At 38.3% G+C, this 25,978-nt stretch overlaps 1 protein-coding gene across 5 annotated transcripts in view; it reads right to left on the bottom strand.

Annotated features, from left to right (window-relative positions):
• Window positions 1-25,049, bottom strand: part of LOC143254226 (alpha-mannosidase 2-like) — a 32,478-nt gene extending 7,429 nt beyond the window's left edge. Inside the window, exons 1-2 of one of the 5 annotated variants that reach the window (XM_076509022.1) lie at window positions 24,888-25,049; window positions 21,279-21,731 (exon numbers count right to left, since the gene is read on the bottom strand). In XM_076509022.1, coding sequence (XP_076365137.1) covers window positions 21,279-21,731; window positions 24,888-25,034 — 600 coding nt within the window. In that variant the 5' untranslated portion in view covers window positions 25,035-25,049. Of the gene's footprint in view, window positions 1-6,857; window positions 7,030-7,741; window positions 7,842-13,644; window positions 13,784-21,278; window positions 21,732-24,643; window positions 24,782-24,887 lie in introns of those variants that run through there. The other 4 variants (XM_076509023.1, XM_076509026.1, XM_076509025.1 and 1 more) reach the window with 4 other exon arrangements.
• Window positions 25,050-25,978: the final 929 nt, after the last annotated feature.

Here is a 25,978-nt window from a genome sequence, read left to right as displayed (position 1 = left end):
AGTGTGGTGAAACAAAAAACAAGAATAGAAACCATAGGTATCATTGTAGGAGTGTGGTAAAACAATAACAAAAAACAGAAACCACAGGTATTATTATGGAAGTGTGGTGAAACAATAACAACAGAAAACACAGGTATCATTGTGGGAGTGTGGTACGAGTATCATTCGGAGAATGTGACAAACATTTGGATGTCTGATTCATAGATGGCGCTTACATCCAGCCAAAAACCTAAAAATGTGTACGAGGTCTGTTCAAAAAATACGCGGACTGTTTGAATTGCGCAGCTCCAGTTGGTTACAGTGGAATCCGCTTGGTGTCGCTAGGTTCGCACAGATCAGCTGATTACGACGCCATTTCCTGATTGCAGATATCTTCATTTGTGTATTAGCTACGCGGTTTTAAGTGAAGTGCGATTTTTTCGTTTGGCGGATTTCAGAACGAATGACCTGAAGGAGCAACGACTTGCTGTGAAATCTTGTGTTAAACTTGGAAAATCTGCGACTGAAACTTTTGCTATGCTTAACACGGCTTACGGTGATGTTGCTATGAAGCGTACGGCATGTTTCAAGTGGCATGAACGTTTTAAGGATGGTCGACAGTCCATTGAAGATGATGAGCGTCCTGGACGTCCTTCCACGTCAACTGCCGACCCACACGTCGACAAAATCAACACCCTGGTGCGGGCAAATCGACGTCTGACTGTCAGGGAGCTTGCTGAAGAGTTTGGGATATCAGTTGGATCTTGTTACGAGATTTTGACCGGAAAATTGAAGATGCACCGCGTTGCTGCGAAATTTATGCCTCAGAACTCGTCCGTTTTTGGCCAAACACTCGATCACTGTTCTTCCCCACCTCCCCTACTCACCTGACCTTGCTCCTTGTGATGTTTTCTTGTTCCCCAAACTCAAAAGACCCTTGAAAGGAAGAAGATTTGAGACGATTCCCGAGATTAAGGCAAATGCGACGAAGGAGCTGGAAGACATTACAAAAGGAGCGTACCAGGACTGTTTCAACAAGTGGAAACACCGTTGGGATAAGTGTGTGCGTTGGGGAGGAGAGTACTTTGAAGGGGTCCCAGACCTGTAACTTCTAAATAAAGTACATTTTGTTTTATGACGTCAGTCCGCGTATTTTTTGAACAGCCCTCGTACGTGTATTTTGACAGCAAAGCCACATCGAGCTATCTGCTTAGTCCACCGAGGGGAATCGAACCCCTCATTTTAGCGTTGTAACTCTGTACATTTACCGTTGTATCAACCTAGTAGTGAAAACTAGGGTTGCGTATCTCATCACAGTTGTTGATGCTACACCTATCTGGATACAGAAGTTTTACCAACGGTTTGTCACAAAGTTTGAGAGTCTTGTCTGTAATTTATTATCTATATTACTAATACTGTCTTATTTATAAGTACTTCAGACCTTACAGTGGATTTTCAACTTTCCAGGTTTGACCAAATAAATGACGACCAGTAACTAGTAAATCTGATATCTGTTTTGTTACGTTACTCTGATTGTAATGATTCAGATAAATACAACATGTAGTACTCATCACTCACGTTCATTTATTGAATCATTATATTTTAGTAAAAATAATTTATTAGAAATTTTGAGTTTTTTGTATGAAAGTTTTATAATGTTTACTGAAAGCTTGTCAAATTTCGTGAAGATATATAAATCATATCGTATCGCTGTATCGATATAATCGTATCGCTGTATCGCCATATCTTAAGTGAAAATCGTAGCTAGAAGAAACACAGTTTGGAGACAACGGGATAAACAATTCTTTGTGTAGCAGCCCGGCATGGCCAGGCGGTTAAGGCACACGACTCCTAATCTGAGGGTTGCGGGTTCGAATCCCCGTCACACCAAACATGCTCGTCCTTTCAGCCGTGGGGGCGTTATAATGTTACAGTCAGTCCCACTGTTCGTTGGTAAAAGAGTAGCCCAAGAGTTGGCGGTGGGTGGTGATGACTAGCTGTCTTCCCTCTAGTCTTACACTGCTAAGTGAGGGACGGCTAGCGCAGATAGCCCTTGTGTAGCTTTGCGCGAAAATTCAAAAACAATATAAACAATTAAAAAGAAACTGAAACCCATTTAATTTTCATGAAACGTTATATGGCATCTAAACTGTAGTATAACGAGATATATCTAGTAAATGTGTTGTACGCGTTGAAATTCCATCGATATGAGTCATTCATAAACATGTAAGAAGCGTTACGTAAATATTACATATTATAATATACCGTCACTATGACAACCTTCATATTAGTCGTAGCATGATCACATACGCGAATGGCACCACCAGCGACCGTGGTTAACGTGTCGCATTGTACTATAATTTGTCTATTAACTATAATTTTACCTCTGTGAATAATTCATAATATAAATAAAATAATTTTTCTGAAAGATTTTTCGTATGAGTTCTCTTCACCCTGTTTTATTTTGCGATATATATACACACATCACAACTGTGTGTCAAATGTCAACATTGAACAAATCATTATTTTATTGAGCTGGTAGTATAGTCGTTTGTTTTTGAATTTCGCACAAATCTACTCGAGGGCTATCTGTGCTAGCCGTCCCTAATTTAGCAGTGTAAGACTAGAGGGAAGGCAGCTAGTCATCACCGCCCACCGTCAACTCTTGGGCTACTCTTTTACCAACGAATAGTGGGATTGACCGTAACATTATAACGCCCCCACGGCTGAAAGGGCGAGCATGTTTGGCGCGACGGGGATGCGAACCCGCGACCCTCAGATTACGGGTCGCACGCCTTAACACGCTTGGCCATGCCGGGCCAATATAGTCGTACATGCGTTATAAAAGTGATAGTCAAGTTCTGGCAAGATCGTCTCGAATGTTGATAACTGGCTGAGTGCTGATCTTCCTTATTTGACGCACCCCCCACCTCCAGTGACACATCAGTATGTCTGCGGACATACAATGCTAGAATCCGGGTTTCGATACCTGTTGTGGGCAGTGCACAGATAATCCGTTGTGTAGCTTTACGCTTAATTATAAACAAACAACTCACAAAATCTTGTGTCAGTTAGAAATTAGGGACTTTTTTTTAGCTTTTAGCTAAAAGTATCCGAAATAAACAATATTACTTTTATCTTTAAACGTGATCAGTTATGTTAGCTTTATTGCTACACAGAGAAAGAAGTAATACATAGTAACTGGATTTCAATCAGACTTAAGGAGAGTTTATCCAATGAAAATATCAGACACGCACTTTAGACCATTGACCCCTGGAGAAAAGTATACAATGCTGAAGAACAAATGTGAAGTCCCACTTGTCACTGAGTAATATTGGTTGAGGGGAGGGGGGAAGCTACTCCATTTGTCAGTAACCCCGAAAATAATAATGATAGTGGAAAAGTATATTTCTGGTGTTTGGAGGTAGTTTTCCTTCATTCTGTCAACCACATTGTATCTCCTATATCCGTTGCCGACGAGACCTTTCGCCAATACCAGAATTCGTCGGACTGGCTGGGATATTAGTAGCGCGAGAAACAACTGTTACGGTATCAACTAGATTAAATTGAGGGATAACGTTTATCAAATAATAATTAGGATAAATATTAATAACGCAACATTATTTACCTTAATACCAATTATTTATTACTAATATTCTTGAATTAACTTCAGTTATAATTGTGAACAACTGTCTCGTTTATTATTCGCCTCATTAATATTAGTATTATGAAATGTTACAAATATTTAGTACAAAGTAGTTTTTGTTTTTTTACGTTTTAAATTCTTTTCTTTGTTTATTGTATATATCGAAATTTTGTTATCAAGGTTTAGCTTATCTACCAGTAGGTTTTCCTTTAAAATTACCCCCCTCCTAGTGACACAGCGGGCATGTTTGCGGACTTACAACGTTAAAAACTAGGTTTCGATTCGATACCCGTGATGGTTAGAGCACAGATATCCCATTGTATAGCTTTGTGCTTATCTTAAAACAACGACAACCTTAATTTATATTTATACAAATAACCGGTACCGCCACCTAGGAGTTTACGTGGCAGTGTCATTGAACTCGAAAGCTCCCGTTATTGAAAAGACATCTGACAATGAACTAGTTTCGGACACCAAGTGTATGTGTCAGAGGTTTGTTTGTCTTTAATAGTGCGAGTTCTTTTCGTGTTGAATTATGGGTAATAAATGGCACCTAAATCGTAGTAATTGTACCCTGTCATGTTTGCATTTTTTGGTGGGATTACAGTTCAGGGCATTATCTTTGCTATTTCTTTATTAGTAGGTCCTTAGTGGTACGTACAATAATACCATGATTGTTGTATTTTTCAGTTTTTCTGATTTTATGAACTAGACAAACGACTGTTACAAAATTATAAATCAATCCACTGACCCCGTAGTTCCATTTCCCAGTTTTTGCCAGGTATTGTGTTAACGTAAACAAAAATTGCGACTGCACTGGCAAGAGCCAATCAAATTATTTTCGATCTTCAAAAAGGCGGAAACGGAAATGGACTTAAAACATGCAATACACTGTACCACGTGACTCACGATTCATGTAGTAGTTATGGCAGTTCAATAGGCACGAAAAACAACTCTATCCAACCAGTGCCTCTCACCGTTTTGTTTATTTTTTTTTGTTAAGCCTTAAGATACACAGTATTTTATCTGTTCACCGCAGGTATCGAAACATGAACGCTAGTTATAAGCCAGGAAAAAAGATTTGTGAATGTTTTAGTATAATTACCCAGTGGAGTGGAATAAGCAGACGATCCTAAGAACGCAGCCATTTTGGTTTGATTCGGCGGCCATTATCATATTAGGAATTATTAAATAATAATAAATTATTGTATCCTTCTACCTTGAAACTCTCAATGTATTTTCTTATAATATTTGTTGGTTTATCTCACATTTGTAGTTCAATCAGATCAACGGCAAAAACAAAAACAAACAAACAAACGTAATCTTTAAAAGGCCTAATTCCGTAAAAGCTAAGTTCACAATTCTTGTGTATGTATGTGTGTGTGTAGAATATTAATAATCAACAGTGAGGCCAGATTAAGGGTTTTATTGGTCCACGTCTTTTCAACTAATAGAGGCCCCTTCGAGACAAAACCTCTACGTGCAATATATTTATAGTTATAGCTTGAAGCCTCCTAATTAGTATGAAGCCCTGGGCTTTAGCTCGATAAGCACACCTTAATCCGGGGTTGCTCAATAAATCAAGTAAAACAAAAATCAAAGGGAAGGACTGCGTTAAAAACAGAAAATCAAAACCTTTTACTTATGGTAATTTGTTATAAACAAAAATAAGCCGGAAAAAAAAACGATGCTCAAATTAAAAGTATCCCCAGAATACAGGCTATAATGTGGGATATAAAATGTACCCTAGGTTTTGGAGGTGATTGAGGATGTAGGAACCACGTTGCGGGTGGGAACACACCTTCTTTTAATCTTAACCTCTGTTCGCCAGTCTCATATGAAGAAATTAATAAATAATAATAATTAAGTAATCGAAGTGAGATAAAAATAATCATGAAGAAATTAATAAATAATAATTAAATAATCAAAAGTGAGATAAAAAATTCGTGGATTACTCTTTTACTAACAAACAATAGGAGGTACAATCACATTATAACGCTGAAATGGTGAGCATGTTCGGTGACGGGATTTATATCCGCAACCTGCAAAATTACGAGTCAAATGTCCTAATCACCAGGCCATGCTCGGCCTAACGGAATATATGTATAGATATAGATTGATGTTGAGCAGTGCAACGACTCAGTTATAACAATACTGTCAGAAACTGTAGATTAACGTATTAAACACCCGATAAGCTACAAAACCTTATTGTGTTAAAACATATTGTATGAATTTTTGTTATTTCTTTGGAAAGTGGCTACGCTCTTCTGCTAGTGCAAAACAAACAAAAACTATAATATAATATCCTATTTTACCACGTGAAAGATTCTTTTGAATCTCGAACATGAAACAATACTGGAAGGAGAGATATGATTGGCTACTTCGTGTTTTACGTCACAGTAATACTCGCAGTGCAGCAAGACAATTTAATGCTCTACTAAAGATAACATATGCATTAACACAAATGTTACATGAACTAGTGCGTAGGCACAGTGGAAAAAAACTGTTGTTACTGTCCCAGGATGTTTTCTGTTAACACCCAGTCTTTAAGAGGAGGAAGAAATAAGTCACACGGTTCGATTTTTCTAATCACACGGTTAATTGATGAACTGTTAGAAATCAGATCTAATATTGTGACACAACAGTTTGCTAAGCATTTTTCCAATATTATATCAAAATATAGCTAAGCCTTTTGTGAACATTATATCAAAGTACAGATAAAGCTTATGTTAATGATATATAAAATATAGCTAAGCCTTTTGTCAATATTATTTATCAAAGTAGAACTAAGCCTTTTTTTTAATGGCATACAAAGTACAGCTAAACCTTATGTTAATGATATATAAAATATAGCTAAGCCTTTTGTCAATATTATATTAAACTAGAACTAAGGCTTTTTTTTTAATGGCATGCAAAGTATAGCTAAGCTTTTGCCAAGTAATCTACAGTACAGTTTAAACGATTCGTTAGTAACTTTCGCCTTACATTCTTCACTTTTAAATAAAAGCCACATTGCTATAACAACGTCTTTTAAGTACGTATTATTTCCACGAATGGCAAACAATCTCCTACAATCTCAATCTTTACATAATACAAAAATGAGAATTATTAGAAACCAACACTTCTAAAATTGGGGGGGTATAATCCCTATAATTGTAGATCCTCCTCACTCCTCTTAATTTACCCTTTTCGTAATAAAAATCAGATGCATATTGAAATATTTCATATCTACATTTTTCTCCCATAAGCCAGTCCAAGAAGCCGTTTGGGTGGTATCAAAACCCATCAGTTGGGCATACAAGCGTTTCTTTGTTTGGTTTTGAATTTTGCGTAAAGCTACACGAGGGCTATCTACGCTAGCCGTCCCTAATTAAGCAGTGTAAGACCACAGGAAAGGTAGCTAGTCATTGTCACCCGCCGCCAACTCTTGGGCTACTCTTTTACTAACGAATAATGGGACTGACTGTTAAATTATAACGCCCCCACGACTGAAGAGGGGCGAGCATGTTTGATGTGACAGGGATTTTAACCTGCAATCCTCAGATTGCGAGTTGAGCGCCTTAACCACTTTGTCGTGTCGGGCCACAAGCTTTTCTCTGAATCATTGTTTATACGTTCAGTACAATTACTATACATACTTCCGGTGTGTAAACCATAACGTAACAAGACATATTGTTCCCAGTATTTACAATTATTTTCACCACATGCAGGCATACGCCCAGCTTTACGAATTCCTTATTTCACTTATGTTAGTTTGGTATTTAACTCACTAGATGGCGGCACTAATGACAAACTTTTTTTTTTTTTTTTTTGTCTTTCTACATTTTGGTTTCTCGAAGAAACCGGGCTTGTCTTGTTTCGTCTGTTTAAGAGTGTAACAACTAGATCTATTACGATTGTTGTGACTAGATTCCTTTCTTTCTTTCTGAGAAGTCACATCATTGTTGCTACGCTAAAAGGACTTGCATAAATAAATGCACTTGGCAACTTTCCCACATTTCACTGTATCGAACTGGTACAATACACTTCAGGCCACTCACCTTAAGTTATTAGCCATATTTGACACACGGTGACGATTTCCGGCTTAGAAATGAATACATAAATTAAATGACTTACACAGACTTCTCGGCTATGAAATTTTCTTATAATGTTCTTCCTCGTTTGTTTGTTTTTCTTATTTTAGTTGTGTCATTGCCAAGACTTCACTTAACGCCACCTGGAACAAGTTTATAACGGAGTCTTAAATAAAACGTATTGTATTCAATCACCATTAGATCAGGAACTTAATGTTTCACCAGCGAAATGTACCGCTTTTTTCTTATCTTTAATTGTTTGTTTATTTTTTTGAATTTCGTGCAAAACTTCACGAGGGCTATCTGCGCTAGCAGTCTCTAAGTTGGCAGTGTAAGACTAGAGGGAAGGCAGCTAGTTATCACCACCCACTGCCAACTCTTGGGTTACTCTTTTACCAACGAATAGTGGAATTGACCGTCACTTTATAACACCCCCACGGCTGAAAGGGCGAGCATGTTTGGTGCGGCCCTTAGGTTGCAAGTCGAACGCTTTAACTCACCTGGCCATGCCGAGCTATTTATTTTTAATAATAAAGCGTCTTTACAATAATACAAAAAGAACCAAATAATGCAGTTTTTAAGGTGTTTTGTGCAGTGTAATATACAATGGGTGTTCATGAAAATATATAAGTGATAAGGTCGAACCTTTGAAATATTCTTCACACAAAAGGCTAACAGTTTTATTTGAAACCTTTGAATTCTTCGAAATAAGGCCTGGCATGGCCAGGTGGTTAGGGTGCTTAATTCGTAATCACACTGAACGTGCTCGCCCTTTCAACCATGGGAGCGTTATTATGTGACGGTCAGTCCCACTAATCGTTGGTAAAAGAGTAGCCCAACAGTTTGTCGTGGGTCGTGATGAGTAGCTGCTTTCTCTCTAGTCTTTCCATCAAGCCCCCAGAGTGAGGTCAGCACGTGAGTGTAATGTTTGTGATTATAAAAGCGTGTGCGGACAAAAACAATGAATTACTGAACACAAATATAAAGTTATCACAAACAGACGTTATTACGGATACTTATTTACATCCACACATACCCAGCAGAACTACGCAAGCATTGGGGGGGCGTGCCCCAAATGTTTGTCCCGATAGTAAAGTGCTCAATTTGAATGGGTAAAAGAACTGTATGGAAAGTCAGAGTTTCAGCTTTCAATGCGATAGTCACGATTAACATAAGGTGCCCACCTACTCACCTCCAATTTCTTCCGACGTCTGTGTGTACACGTGCATAAAACAAAACACAAAGAAAATCTAATCTCGTTTTCTCTTCAGCTTCCGAGTTAGCCTGTTCTGTTCAATATGCACAAAGCCAAACAATGAGCAATTGGGAAGCAATTACTGTAAATAAAGTCTGTTTTGTTGCGACTCTTTTTATAATTACAAATTTTAAATTGGAACTATTGTTTAAAATGTAGCGCTGTCATTATTTTAAATATTAGCAAACATAATTTGCGTTTTGTCGATAATTTTCACGGGTGGGATTATTGTATTTATTATTTATATATTATGCAATTTCTATGCAATCTGCCCACCACGGGTATGGACGCCTGATTTCTGGCGTTAAATGTCCACAGACTTACCGCTGTGGTGCTGGGGAGAACAGTATGTACGTTCCACATCAGGTTGTGCTAGAAATGACAAACACAAACATTTGATAATAGTAAGAAGGACAAATGATTTTAGTAGTGGGAGTGAGAGATAAACCTTCCTATTTACATAGTCCCCTGCAGGAACAGCGATAAGTCTACTAACTTACAACGCTAAAATCAGAGGTTCGATTCCCCTCGAACAGATAGGTCGACGTGGATTTCCTATAAGTAAAACTATTTACCAGATTGTTTACATAAACGGGCTTATTATTTTCAACGATTTTTTTAATTGAAATAATTTACCATAACCAGAATTTCCTTCTTATAATCCTCTGATTTTGTGTTCCTTACTGCATTAAGCCCAATTTTACTGTTAGGTTACACATCGTGAAATCCTAACGTTACAGTCTTCTAAATTTCATGGTCTATTGTCTTTAATCACCGGATAATATTTTCTCTATCAAAAAAATCTAGTGCGATCCACCAATAGAGGGCTGAACTGTGCTACGATATTAAATTGTACAATTTAATACAAAGAATGAAATGTTTTTAACTCCGTATTTTTAAGAACGTAACGTTTTTATTTTTTTATCGTGTGCTGGAAATTTATGTGTGATTACCATGGTTACCTGTTGACGAAGAAACTGAGAGGCGTCACCTCAGTGTGCGTGCACGCATGTACAGAATATCGTAACAGTTTCAGCCTAAGGACGGATATGAATTCAAGTGTTTTGTTTTGAATAACAGCTAGACTCGAGAGACTAGGTAGCTTGTTTTTGAAGTTCACGCGAAGCTACACGAGGGCTATCTGCGCTAGCCGTCCATAATTTTGCAATGTAAGACTAAAGTTATCACTACCCACTTCCAACTCTTGGCTTCTCTTTTACCAACGAATAGTGGGACTTACCATCACATTATAACGCCTCCATGGCTGAAAGGGCGAGCATGTTTGGTGCAATGGGGACTCGAACCCGCAATGTCTGAGATAACCAGTCGAGTGCTCTAACCATTTGACCATGCTGTACCGGCTAGGTAGCGTTTGTTTCACGAATGCGCACAAACACAAAAACGTGTTTTTTGTTCTTCAGCTACCAACACTTAACTAACACTTAATACTGACCTCTCGCTGACTAAAACTCCAAGTGTTATTTTAGCAAGATTTATAAATTTATCTTTAACTCGCGAAGTACCCGGATATGAGTGCGTGCGTGCTCACCAGAGGTATTTTAATGTCGACCAGGTTTCGGAAGACATACAGGGGTCGTTTTATTTACAAATCGGACTGGTATTTTTTAAAGTCCAGAATTTTACGTATTACAAAAGACAAAGAGCTAGTGATGGACTCTTAATTTCTAATCTGAGGGTCTTACCAAACATATTCGTCCTTTCAGCCGTGGTATCGTTATAACGTAATGGTTAATTCCAGTATTTGTTGGTAAAAGTGTAGCTCAAGAGTTAGCGATGGATGGTTTTGACAAGCTGCCTTCCCTGTAGTCTTACAATGCTAAATTGGGAAAGGCTAGCGTATATAGCCCTCGTGTAGCTTTGCGCGAAATTCAATACAAATCAAACCTAGACCTGTTAAGATATGGCATTGAACGAAAGGCCTCTTCAACATTGGATATTACAGATGTAGCGTGGTTGACACATATATTTTCCATTGCTTTTATTCATGGGTTCTTAGAACTATGAAACTAACAAGTTTCTTTGAGAATCTGTGCACAAACCTACAAAAGGTTTATCTGCGCATGGCCGTCTATAATTTTTAACTGAAGGATAACATAGAAAGCATAACTGGTGGACAACACTTGTTGCCAGTTCTCAGGCTATTTTTGTCTGACCAATTAGTAGCGATTTTCATTCTTACAGGTCGCTATCCGTAAACGGTCACGTTTCAAAGTCCGACCAAGATAACTGTTAAAGTATTTAACGACCAGTCAGTAAACTGGCGCCGGTCCATGGGATTTCACGTAAACAAACAAAAGCGGATAGAATATTCATGAGTGAATCGTGATTTTAGCTGCTATTAACAGTTTTTTTTTTTTTTGGGGGTCATCTAACCGGTCCCTGCTGTCGAGAAGTTGGATGGTGGTTTGTTAACTAAATTATTTTGTAGTGTTTTTGTTGTAGACTGGTGTAAAAATGGCTCTGAGTTCAGTACATTTCAAAGTGTTATATTCTAAAAATGTCTTTTAATTCACAGCGTATGATTGGTGTAGATACTTTTAATTTTCAATATTACACTATAGGTATTACAGTTACATGACGTCATGTAGACAGATTCAGATTTAACAGGTAATTTTTCGTCAAACATAAATCACACGTACGGATAGGGCACTTTTCTCATTGCTAACGCTAAGTCGTTTAACACATACAAAGGACAGGCTTAAAATAACGCAATTCTGTTCACATCCGGTGGACTAATACGACATGGATCGACTAATGGGATTAACACTCACATTTCCATTAAGAAGGTGCGATCCATAAAGGGACTTACCGCGTGTGTGTGTGTGGATAACATTATATATTTAAACGTTCACGTTCACTGCATATTTCTATAGCACGTGACCCCTCCCGTATTCATCATTGCTGATAGTTAAATTAATTTAACGATTCAAGAACTACGTTGACACACGCGAGTGTTTGTTAGGAAATGAGAACAAGAAACAGCGTTCTTCAATTGAACAGTTTAACTTGGAACAAGAGTGTCACCGCTGCATGAACCGTGACATTTAAGTAATTCTGTGATAACGTTCCGCTATTGTTTCTACACGGTTAATGCACATCCAAATGCAGTAATAACACGAATGGTACACTTAACACAACTAGAACCCGTTTGTTGTTAAACGCAAAGCTACATGACGGGCCATGTATGCTCTGCCAAACACGTGTATCGAAACATGATTTTTAGCGACGTAAGCCTGTAAAATTACCGCTGAGCCATAGAAGGCCTAGAACTCGGAAAGTACCTAGAGTACTTCTCACACCACTAGCATGTAGCAAGTGTAACACCTAGAGTACATCTAACTACCACTAGGCATGTGGAAAATGTAACACCTAAAGTACATCTCATACCACTAGCATATAGAAAATGTTACACATAAATTACGCCGAACACCATTACAAATTCGAAATGAACAACAAAGTAGACACCTTCATAAGGAGAACCTAGTTTTGTAGATTTCATCAACTTGTTGAAATAACCGAATATTCCCGTGAACCATATTTAGCGACCGTAGCATAACTTTTCGTTTTGAACAAAATTTAGATAAATACAACCGAAAAAAAAAAAAAGATACGAAACTAAACCTTTTTTTTATGTGATCGTTTGGAAGACAACATTTCAAGAGATTTGAACCAGAAAATGTTATTTCATGAAATTTTGCTTTAATTGGCTAACTGGAAGTGTCCCGTTTCATACATCCTAGGAGTTTTCAGTTAAAAGATTTACTCCTCACATTTACCGACACTTTCAGTAATTTTTCAGAATAAATGAAAGCCAGTTCAAAAACAGAACGCTAGGTGGATTAATTCTCTAACGAGCATCTCGATCAACGCGGCAATTCCATCAAAACTCCACATCATGTGAGTTTTGTTCAGAGCCAAAGATGATTGAAATAAAATATACATCTTCTATCATCTTAACTAAAAAGGAAGAAATAAATAAAAAGGAAAAACATGTTTTACTGTACTTGCAATTTTTAGCAAACCTTATTTTTTAAATACATCAACGTGAATTATGAAAGAAAGATTCAGACATTGTGGTTGTCTTAACTTTAGGCCTAACATCGTCTTCTTCCGGAATTATTAAAAATGTCACAATAATTCAACTGCTTTAATGAAAATATGTATCCTAATAATGAAAATCATTTGACAAAACACTCTCTTACATAGCACCTCCTCTTAGGTGGCTAAGCAGTATGTATGAAGGCACATAACGCTACAATCTGGGTTTTGATCCTTGCGATGTATAGGAAACAGGTACGTCTGGCATGGCCAGGTGTTAAGGCGCTCGACTCGTAATCCGAGGGTCGCGGGTTTCGAATCCCCGTAGCACCAAACACGTTCGCCCTTTTAGCCTTGGGGCGTTATAATGTGACGGTCAATCCCACTACTTGTTGGTAGAAGAGTAGCCAAAGAGTTGGCGGTTGGTGGTGATCACTAGCAGCCTTTTCTTCAGTCTTACACTGCTAAATAAGGGAGAACTAGCGCAGATAGCCCTCGTGTAGCTTTGCGCGAAATTCAAAACAAAACAAACGAAACAGGTAGTTTTACGCCTAATAACAAACAAATTATAAATAAACAGTATATAACTGTTTTTTTTTGTGTTTTTTTACATATTACTGAAGTTTACCAACCTTTTGCTTGGACGACACACTTCGTCGAATGTCACTGCCATCCTGACTAAACAATCTTTAAACAGAATCACTAGGGAAAATGACTGTCTGTTTAAGATAAGAAGTCCCGAGTCATGCGAATTAATGCTAAATATACTTCCAAAACAAACTTTACATCATTTAAAGTACTGGCTACTTCCACATAAAACTCCGGCATGGCCTATTGGTTACGGATGCTCGACTCGCAATCTGAGGGTCGAAGGTTCGATTTCCCCGTCACCGAACATGGTCGCTCTTTCAGCCGTGGGGGTGTTATAACGTGACAGTCAATCCCACTATTCGTTGATAAGAGAGTAGTCCAAGAGTTGGTGGTGGATGGTGTTGATCAATTGCCTTCCCTCTAGTCGACCACTGCTAAATTAGAGACGGCAGGCGCAGATATAGCCCTCGTGTGGCTTTTCGCGAAATTAAACAAACAAGCAAAGGAACTACCACACAAAAGAAAAGTTCACATGTACACAGTTTCATTAAGCTTTATCTGTTGTATTTCAAAACAGCTTATCTAAAAAGGAAACTGATTACCTCACTATCTTTATTTGTTTTCTACCGTTTGGTAAGGAAGTCAGTTTCGAAAACTACGAATAACATCCACAACACAGAGTAATAAAATTTTGAATAACAGAACAAAACGTACACGTACAACAGCAGTAATTTGTATATTGTGCCATAAATGAAATACATGTTTTTATACTGTGTTCGGGGGATTTCCCTACATAAGTAATTTGCAACAGTATAGGTTCTGAACACGAAATTCTGCGAATAGTTTTTGCTTGTCAAAAATAAGTAGATAATGTGAGCAGCAGCCAATGTTGATCACGACTAAACACCTACGTGCGTATCTTGGAAACGTTATAAGACAATTTGCCATGGTTCTGAATTGTGTTCTTACATCTGTAACAAACTCAGTGTTGAGTCTGAAAGCAGAATTGATGTCCAGAGAACTTCAAAGATGCAAACTAGACATAGCCTTTTCTAACATAACTCTATGCGATTCATTCGAACTTAGGGGAAGCATCCCCTCTCTGGAAATTCCCCCCACAGAAAAATCGAGTTAAGTATCGTTTCAACTAAAGCTAGATTTCTGCGACCCATCTGATTTGATTAACTGTAATACTATTTGTTTCTTGCAAACATTTGTTGGGAGTTTGTTTTTTGTAATATTAATATAATTACAATGGAATATTTCCATGTCGACTTTCAACGTTTTGATATTAGTACTAAAACGTGATGTTTTTCATTCTCACAGTTATCACGTGGTCCGGTTACTCCACGTGTTTTATATGGTACCTTCCAAGGTCAGGAAACGGGTTTTTCTTGGTTTAATACCCACATCACTGCCACTCTCGAGTTCAAAATTATCAACGTACTGTTGTTTACGTCTTTTTCTTATAGAGTACGTTTACTCTGACGTCCACTTCACAGCGAGTTGTACAAAAAAAAATATTTATTTAAAAACTACTCGGGAATGAATCAATTTGAAAAATATTCAACTTCCCAGAGCAAAATACAGAGCACTTTAAAACACTTAATTAAAAAAAAAAGCAGGTAGCGGTTCTAGATTGTATTGGTCATAAAAACGAATTATCATATGCCACTTTGTGGTAGAAATTATGGTCATACAGAACGGATTATTGTATAACATGCCACTTTGTGGTAGAAGTTATGGTCATACAGAACGGATTATTGTATAATATGTCACTTTGTGGTAGAAGTTATGGTCATACAGAACGAATTGTTATATAACATGTCACTTTGTGGTGGAAGTTATGGTAATACAGAACGGATTATTATATAACATGTCACTTTGTGGTAGAAGTTATGGTCATACAGAACGAATTGTTATATAACATGTCACTTTGTGGTAGTTGTTATGGTAATACAGAACGGATTATTATATAGCATGTCACTTTGTGGTAGAAGTTATGGTCATACAAAACGGATTACCATGTAACATATGTCTCAGTTTCTCTAGAAGAGAAAGCCTGGTTGTTGTTAAGCGCAAACCTTAAGATTATACGCTAACTGCACTCTGCCCACCACAGATATCGAAACTCTTACTTGAAGGTCGTAAGCCTGCAAAACTGCATGGACCACAACACGAATTCATCGAAATACAGGCGTATAGAACAGCAACACCAAGATTAATTCACTGTCAAAAAGAAAAGAGTTCGTGAATTTCACGCAAAGATACACGAGGGCTATCTCTTTAATCGTCCCTAATTTACCAGTGTAAGACTAGAGGCAAGGCAGCTATCATCACCACCACCGCCAACTCTTGGGCTACTCTTTTACCAACGATAGCCACATTATAACGCCCTCACAGATGAAAGGGTGTGACGGAGATTCGAACGCGCGACCCTCGGATTAGGAGTCGAGGGCCTTAACAACCTGGCCATGACGGGCCGAAGAAAAGAAAGAAAAAATAGTTAACTAAAGTTCAGAGTTCAAGCCACTCTTGTTATATGTATATATACATATTTGAGTCAAAGATGGTAAGGCAATCTGCCCTTGTCATTAATTTTTAAACTACCTCCCAATAGCAGCCGGTCAGCAGAAGTCTAAAAACCCCACTATCCTTGCTAAGGGGTTAACCATCACTTATAATGCACTCAAAGCTGAAAGTAGGAGAAATATTTTGTTGTATAGTACGAATTCGAACCCGGCTCACCAGCCAATCTACAAACTGTGAACATAACACAACCCGTTACAGAATGGAAACTTCAAACAGAAACTCTCGAAAGACCAGCAGACTTTTATTAAAAAAAAAACTTTTAATATCTTAGCAGTAAGTTTACAGACTTGCAACGCAAAATCAAGTCTTCGACACTTCGTGAGAGACAGAGTGAAGATAGTCTAGTATGTAGTTTGCGCTTTATAAAAAAAAGAAACAAAGAGGTTGTACCATTCATCCGTCCTCGCTGGGGGAACGTTGTCATAACCCCCCCTCCTGGGATCACCAATAATAATAACGAAAAGTTAATAAATCCGCGAAAAATTGAAAAATAAAACGCGCACAGTGATCAAACCATTACGCGGTTGTTCAAAAAAGCTGCGTCAAAAATGTGATGTTCTGTAATTTTCTTACGGTCTCCAAGAACACCGTGTTATCATACTTTATATTCATCAAAAGTAACTTTTCTAACGTCAGGTCTTCTTTCTGAACTACTTCGAATTACCGTGTTCTAACCCTAGAAAATTCCGACTTTTCTATATCTTACCATGTGTAAAATACATAAATATATTCAGGTACTATACATGAAGAATACAGACCGATGTTCGGTCGAAACATGTAGTCTGTGTTACTCCCTTCACTTGTAAATCACTTCGTTATGCTTATAAATCATTGATTGCCAGCTTTTTTGTTAAGATATGATATACAAGAAAAAGTAAACTAAATACCCTGATAAACTGTACAGTTTTGTTTGTACCCAAAGGGCCAGGTGGTTAGGGGGCGCTCGACTCGCAATCTGAGGATCGTAGATTCGAATTCCTGTCACACCAAACATGCTCGTCCTTTCAGCCGTGGGGGCGTTATAATGTGACAGTCAATCCCACTATTCGCTGGTAAAAAGAGTAGCCCAAGAGTTGGCTGTGGGTGGTGATGACTAGCTGCCTTCCCTTTAGTCTTACACTGCTAAATTAGGGACGACTAGCGCAGATAGCTCTCGTGTAGCTTTGCGCAAAATTCAAAAACAAACAAGATATATCGTAAAGAATATTCCCTGGTTATGTGTATAGTTAGTTGTTCTTGTACTTAAAGCGTTAGAAGAATCGTAATCAATATAAATGAATTGTGTTGTCCTATTGTTGTGTTCAGATTGTGAGGAGATGGTGATTTTGAACTGCCTTAGAGAGTAAGATATGTAATTAGCGCATAACACATGGTGAAACTTCCCACACTTTTTTAGTGTACAAACACTAGTATTAACACTGTGTTAGAGTGACTTTGTTTTTGTTCTTATTTTCCCCTCCACTCACATTTTCTAATAGAATTAGGCCCTGATGCGACACGATCAGAACAGCGAGGAACCGGACATAGCAGTGTCCAATAATACTTATGGTCAAACTGTTCGGCCGAACAAGAGTCGTCAGTGCGTTTGGGTGTTGCTAATTCGCTTGTCTTACGTCTTATTTCAACCTGTTAGTTAGGGCCAGGATTAAATTATTACGATTTAGCTTGCCGTTGTTCCGGATTATAAAAGCGTTGAAAATCGTTTCGTGAATGTTTCAGGTGCTGTAAGTTAGAAATTTAAGAGATGGCCATGCGCAGATGTTCATGTTGAGCTTCGAATAAAAATTCGAAACAAATAAACAAGTGATGTGTTTAATTTTGTTTGATTTGTGTTTTTACTTTGATACCATATTCACACTGTATGCTGTGTTTGGCACGGGGAATCGAACCTTGGATTTTAGCGTTGTAATTCCTTTAACTTATCTCTATTCGTTTAGCACAGTCTGAGCTTTCTAAAACAAAGTTTTAAGCGTTCCACAGATCAAATTATGAACAGCAGGATTAAATAAAAGTTCTAATCTGGTTTATTGATCGATCACTTAGCAAACACAACAAATGAAAGCATGAGTATTTCACCAGAGATAAAAACATCACCAGAGATAGGAACATCACCAGAGATAAAAACATCACCAGAGATAGAAACATCACCAGAGATAGAAACATCACCAGAGATAGGAACATTACCAGAGATAGGAACATCACCAGAAATAGAAACATCACCAGAGATAGAAACATCACCAGAGATAGGAACATTACCAGAGATAGGAACATCACCAGAAATAGAAACATCACCAGAGATAGGAACATCACCAGAGATAGGAACATCACCAGATATAGAAACATCACCAGAGATAAAAACATCACTAGAGGTAGAAACATCACCAGAGATAAAAACATCACGAGAGATAGAAACATCACCAGAGATAGGAACATCACCAGATATAGAAACATCACCAGAGATACAAACATCACCAGAGGTAGAAACATCACCAGAGATAAAAACATCACGAGAGATAGAAACATCACCAGAGATAAAAACATCACCAGAGATAGAAACATCACCAGAGATAAAAACATCACCAGAGGTAGAAACATCACCAGAGATAAAAACATCACGAGAGATAGAAACATCACCAGAGATAAAAACATCACCAGAGGTAGAAACATCACCAGAGATAAAAACATCACCAGAGATAAAAACATCACCAGAGGTAGAAACATCACCAGAGGTAGAAACATCACCAGATATAGAAACATCACCAGAGATAAAAACATCACCAGAGGTAGAAACATCACCAGAGATAAAAACATCACGAGAGATAGAAACATCACCAGAGATAAAAACATCACCAGAGGTAGAAACATCACCAGAGATAAAAACATCACCAGAGATAAAAACATCACCAGAGGTAGAAACATCACCAGAGGTAGAAACATCACCAGAGGTAGAAACATCACCAGAGATAAAAACATCACCAGAGATAGAAACATCACCAGAGATAAAAACATCATAAAAAAACACCCTATGAGAGTAAGTATATTAATAAAATTGTCTCTTACTGCCAGGTGAACGACATTGGTTGGAAAAAATATCCCGCCTATTAAAAATATACCCCATTAATTCCTGCCTCAACACATCTGCCCTAGATTTTGCTCAAATTTCTAGTTACATGTCGGTTAAATATTTTACAATCCAACCACACACGCAGATGACACATGCATCTGAAACAAAGAAAATATAGGTCAGTTCCAGGCACGAAGACTCCGAATAGAGCTCGGCAGTTGAACTCGTGAATAATTTACATGTGGTTTCTTTATTATCATCAAATAACATCGACAGTCTGTTGTCGTCGTTGGTTTTTTTTTACCGACGTAACACACAAGTATGCACGCACTGCCACGCTGGGAACCGAGCAACGGTTTATAGCGAGCACAATAGACGTCAAGACTCATCCGTTTACAACATAAGTTGATATTCAACAGTGAAAAATAGAAACCATAGGAGACTTTAAACGTATATCCGACAACAGGTACGTTCATCCTGAGAAGTGTCGCCACAAATAAAATATTTGAAGATTTTTTTTTAATTTCGCGCAAAGCTACGCGAGGTCTATCTGCACTTGCTGTCCCTAATTTAGCAGTGTAGGACGAGAGGGAAGGCAGCTAGTCATCACCACCCACCGCCTTAACCACCTGGCCATATGTACTTTTGTAAACAAAAGTAAACCGGTTCTAACTCATTAGGACACGCGGCTCAGTGGCAAACTGTGAGGTTTCAAAACGCTAGGGTTGGAACTTCGATTCCTCCCAAGGGCACAAAAGCGCAGGTAGTCTATTGTTAGCCAACGCTACATTTATTTTTATAACAAAAGAAAGCTCGCGACGTTGTTAATCGGATAGTCGGTCATGTTAAGTCAAAGCCATGGTGAGTTATCTGCTGTGTTCACCGCGAAGAATCGAACCCCGAATTTTAACGTTATAAGTCTGTAAACTTACAACCGTTCCACCAGGAGACATGTTGCTACGAAATACAATGCGTAACGAGTTAGGCGAATTTTTATTTATAAAAAATGATGTAAGACAACAAAATAACAAATCCTTTATAAGAGTTTTGCAAATAAATCAGACATTTTCACTGGTCGTATTTCCCTTTTATCTGTATATCGATTGCTTTCGTTTGAAAACGCACACGGGACTACGAGATACACACGTGTGCAACAGTGTTAACCTTTACTGACGTTTCAGGTCCCCTTGTTTGTTTGTTTTAAATTTCGCACAAAGCTGCACGAGGGCTATCTGCGCTAGCCGTCCCAAATTTAGCAGTGCAAGACTAGAGGGAAGGCAGCTAGTCATCACCACACACCGCCAACTCTTGGGCTGCTCTTTTACCAACGAATAGTGGGATTAAGAGTCACATTATAACATCCCCACGGCTGAAAGGGCGAGCATGTTTGGCGCGACGGGGATGCGAACCCGCGACCCTCAGATTACGAGTCGCACGCCTTAACACGCTTGGCCATGCCGGGCCAGGTCCCCTTGTGGATCAGAGGTAAGTTTACGGACTTAAGACGCTATAATCGTGATTTTCATTCCCCGCTGTGGACACAACAGTTAGCTTACCCCACTGTGGGCATAACAGATAGCTTACCCCACTGTGGACACAACAGATAGCTTACTTTACTGTGGACACAACAAATAGCTTACTCCACTGTGGACACAACAGATAGCTAACCCCACTGTGGACACAACAGATAGCTAACCCCACTGTGGACACAACAGATAGCTTATTGTGACTTTTTGCTAAAAACAATAAGAAAAAAAGTTTTATCAATAAGGGACAATTGTAAAGGACGTGTTAATAAATCAGATTATCTAAATAATTTCCTCGTGTCCTGACGTGTTAATAAATCAGATTATCTAAATAATTTCCTCGTGTCCTGACGTGTTAATAAATCAGATTATCTAAATAATTTCCTCGTGTCCTGACGTGTTAATAAATCAGATTATCTAAATAATTTCCTCGTATCCTGACGTGTTAATAAATCAGATTATCTGAATAATTCCCTCGTATCCTGTTTCTTACCTTTAAAGGAACTTTCTTCCAGTTTTCTTTTTTCTTCAAGTATCTTTTCTCGAAAGTTCGATTCCAGTAGGTCTGAAAGGTTGGATTAAAGTTCAACGTCGGATATATGTCCCAAGTTCTGATGTCTACGTGCGCTGTGGGCGACACGAGAGGGCAGGTCGGAGAAGCAAAATTAGGTCGCTTACCTGTCATCCATGGCCAGAGATAAGCGGTCAGACCAGCCGAGGGTTTATCAGAGCTAGCCCTACCGAGGGCAGGCTTGGCATTATCTTTCCAAACGTCGTACTCGCCGAAGTGGGAAGAGGGGCTGTTAACGGGGGCAGGTTCTGTGTTTTTATCCTGTATTAGCCTTTGGTAGGACAGAACAAAGAAGACGAGCACGAAACAAAGGGATAGAACCACGTATTTAAACCTTGTTTTCCTCGGAAAAGGCCACATGATCGAGGTTTGAACCTGAAAAGTTTGAAACGTGTAAATTAAATACCTAAAATACAGTTGGGGAACACCCATTTCATCTCTTAGAAGTATTCCCCCCGATAAAACAACAAGAAACAAACAAACCAGTAAACGACAATCAATCATTTTCAAAATATTTTAGTACTTTACTCGAAACAAAATTCAAGTTCATATGAATGAAGTATAGAAAACGTCGTACATGTCGAAAGCGATACAGTGTAAACTCGACGAAAAATAGTCGCATACTTACCAGTCGAAAACGATACTGTGTAACTGACAAATAGTCGGATTCATACCAGTCGAAAACGATACAGTGTAACTGACAAATAGTCGGATACTTACCAGTCGAAAACGATACAGTGTAACTGACAGTAAAATAGTCGCATACTTAATAGTCGAAAACGATACAGTGTAACTGACAAATAGTCGCATACTTACCAGTCGAAAACGATACAGTGTAACTGACAAATAGTCGGATACTTACCAGTCGAAAACGATACAGTGTAACTGACAAATAGTCGGATACTTACCAGTCGAAAACGATACAGTGTAACTGACAAATAGTCGGATACTTACCAGTCGAGAACGATACAGTGTAATTGACAAATAGTCGGATACTTACCAGTCGAAAACGATACAGTGTAACTGACAAATAGTCGGATACTTACCAGTCGAAAACGATACATTGTAACTGACAAATAGTCGGATACTTACCAGTCGAAAACGATAGTGTAACTGACAGTAAAATAGTCGCATACTTAATAGTCGAAAACGATACAGTGTAACTGACAAATAGTCGGATACTTACCAGTCGAGAACGATACAGTGTAACTGACAAATAGTCGGATACTTACCAGTCGAGAACGATACAGTGTAACTGACAAATAGTCGGATACTTACCAGTCGAGAACGATACAGTGTAATTGACAAATAGTCGGATACTTACCAGTCGAAAACGATACATTGTAACTGACAAATAGTCGGATACTTACCAGTCGAAAACGATAGTGTAACTGACAGTAAAATAGTCGCATACTTAATAGTCGAAAACGATACAGTGTAACTGACAAATAGTCGGATACTTACCAGTCGAGAACGATACAGTGTAACTGACAAATAGTCGGATACTTACCAGTCGAGAACGATACAGTGTAACTGACAAATAGTCGGATACTTACCAGTCGAGAACGATACAGTGTAATTGACAAATAGTCGGATACTTACCAGTCGAAAACGATACAGTGTAACTGACAAATAGTCGGATACTTACCAGTCGAAAACGATACAGTGTAACTGACAAATAGTCGGATACTTACCAGTCGAAAACGATACATTGTAACTGACAAATAGTCGCATACTTACCAGTCGAAAACGATACAGTGTAACTGACAAATAGTCGGATACTTGCCAGTCGAAAACGATACATTGTAACTGACAAATACTCGGATACTTGCCAGTCGAAAACGATACAGTGTAGCTGACAAATAGTCGGATACTTACCAGTCGAAAACGATACAGTGTAGCTGACAAATAGTCGCATACTTACCAGTCGAAAACGATACAGTGTAACTGACAAATAGTCGCATACTTACCAGTCGAAAACGATACTGTGTAACTGACAAATAGTCGGATTCATACCAGTCGAAAACGATACAGTGTAACTGACAAATAGTCGCATACTTACCAGTCGAAAACGATAGTGTAACTGACAGTAAAATAGTCGCATACTTAATAGTCGAAAACGATACAGTGTAACTGACAAATAGTCGCATACTTACCAGTCGAGAACGATACAGTGTAACTGACAAATAGTCGCATACTTACCAGTCGAGAACGATACAGTGTAACTGACAAATAGTCGGATACTTACCAGTCGAAAACGATACAGTGTAACTGACAGTAAAATAGTCGCATACTTAATAGTCGAAAACGATACAGTGTAACTGACAAATAGTCGCATACTTACCAGTCGAGAACGATACAGTGTAATTGACAAATAGTCGGATACTTACCAGTCGAAAACGATACAGTGTAACTGACAAATAGTCGGATACTTACCAGTCGAGAACGATACAGTGTAACTGACAAATAGTCGGATACTTACCAGTCGAGAACGATACAGTGTAATTGACAAATAGTCGGATACTTACCAGTCGAAAACGATACAGTGTAGCTGACAAATAGTCGCTTACTTACCAGTCGAAAACGATACTGTGTAACTGACAAATAGTCGGATTCATACCAGTCGAAAACGATACAGTGTAACTGACAAATAGTCGCATACTTACCAGTCGAAAACGATACAGTGTAACTGACAAATAGTCGGATACTTACCAGTCGAAAACGATACAGTGTAACTGACAAATAGTCGCATACTTACCAGTCGAAAACGATACTGTGTAACTGACAAATAGTCGCATACTTACCAGTCGAAAACGATACTGTGTAACTGACAAATAGTCGGATTCATACCAGTCGAAAACGATACAGTGTAACTGACAAATAGTCGGATACTTACCAGTCGAAAACGATACAGTGTAACTGACAAATAGTCGGATACTTACCAGTCGAAAACGATACAGTGTAACTGACAAATAGTCGGATACTTGCCAGTCGAGAACGATACAGTGTAACTGACAAATAGTCGGATACTTACCAGTCGAACATAGTACCGTGTAACTGATAAATAGTCGCATATCTACAAAAAGCAAACATTTGGTTTAGAATTCAGCAATAAAAGTTCTGTTTTACGACAGAAATATTTGGTATAAACATCCAGATTGTCACGTTAAAATACTAAAGTCACAGGTTTCTACTTTCAGAAAACAAATCATCCAATATTTCAGCAAAATGAAGACAGTAAAACAATTCCCTGATTTGACGTCACCACTTGTAAGTAAAGTTCGTACCTCAAGGATTTCCAGGTGAGCCCGGAGTCACAGTCAACCTGTATACTGTGTATTAAGCCTAAACACTCTATCGGTGTTTACAAGAACAGGACCCTCACCTGGCCCGTTGTTGGACGAAAATGACGGAGCCCGAGCTTTAGCAGCACGTAACAAACGCTTTAAACCTGTGACGAATATTAAACATTACACTTACCGTTACTGTTGTTTCTAATGTACTTAGTTTAAAATATCAAATCAGCATTACCATATCATCTATATTCTTCACGTAAATCGGGTTCTGTTCAGAGGCAGAGCAAGCGACGCGCGTTTGTACTCTGCGTTTCTCTGTTCGGAGAACGATAGACGCCGAGCGCTCGTGGTTGTTGGTACAAGAAGTTATACTCGTGTACATGCCACACAGCTGACACTTCGAGAGGAAAAAGATGGCTAAAGGCGCATGCGCATGTAAGTAGTCTTAAGTATTTCGGCGGTTCTGGAAGGAGAAATATATGCGACACCAATTAGAGACAGAAATATTAATTGACTCGTTCCACTATTGCGTTGAATTGTAAAGAATAAAAAAACAACATTTATTTTATCCGGAATTCAGCCGTAACTCAAAATATTATAAAATCATTTCACAATACTTGTATTAACGTCGGAAAACGTCCTCCCCCTCTTCCAGTGGCACGTTGGTATGTCTGCGGACTCACACCTATAAATTGGGTTTCGATACCCGTTGTGAGAAGATCACAGATAGCTCATTACGTATCTTTATGCTTAATTTCAAACAAACTTGGAAAGATATTCAACAACCAAATACCCAAATTCCTTTTCGACTGGTCCGAGTGGCACATCGGTATGTCTGCGGACTCGCACCTCTATAAATTGGGTTTCGATACCCGTGGTATCATTTTACTGCTGTCTTCAAAAGATTAGCTTATTAATTTTCCATCTTTTCACTGACGAGCAGAAATAAAAAACGTAATTCATGTGGAACAATCTTATTATAATGAAGCTTGTGACGTATACGCCCAAAAACTCGGATCTCGTACACTACCGCTCCGATCATCATGCGTCATAACTGGGTAATATTTTTATAGCTGAAAAATAAATAAAACAATTGAAAGTTACACAGATATGTTTCAGATTTAACCGATAAAAATTACAAACAAGAAAGTGTAAGTTTCAAATATAAAACAGTAAAAACAAATGTTAAAAAAGTATGTTTTTCTTTAGTGAATATCTGGTAACTGTTGCAATAGAAAATCAAGACACTTTAGTTGATAATTGCCTCTACAAAGAAATACTTTGATATAATCTTCTCTCTAATATGATGCTGTCGTGATGGTTCAT

The sequence above is a fragment of the Tachypleus tridentatus genome, chromosome 6, assembly GCF_004210375.1.
Source record: "Tachypleus tridentatus isolate NWPU-2018 chromosome 6, ASM421037v1, whole genome shotgun sequence".
Classification (NCBI taxonomy): Eukaryota; Metazoa; Arthropoda; class Merostomata; order Xiphosura; family Limulidae; genus Tachypleus; species Tachypleus tridentatus.
This window is presented reverse-complemented; position numbering and strand designations above follow the sequence as displayed.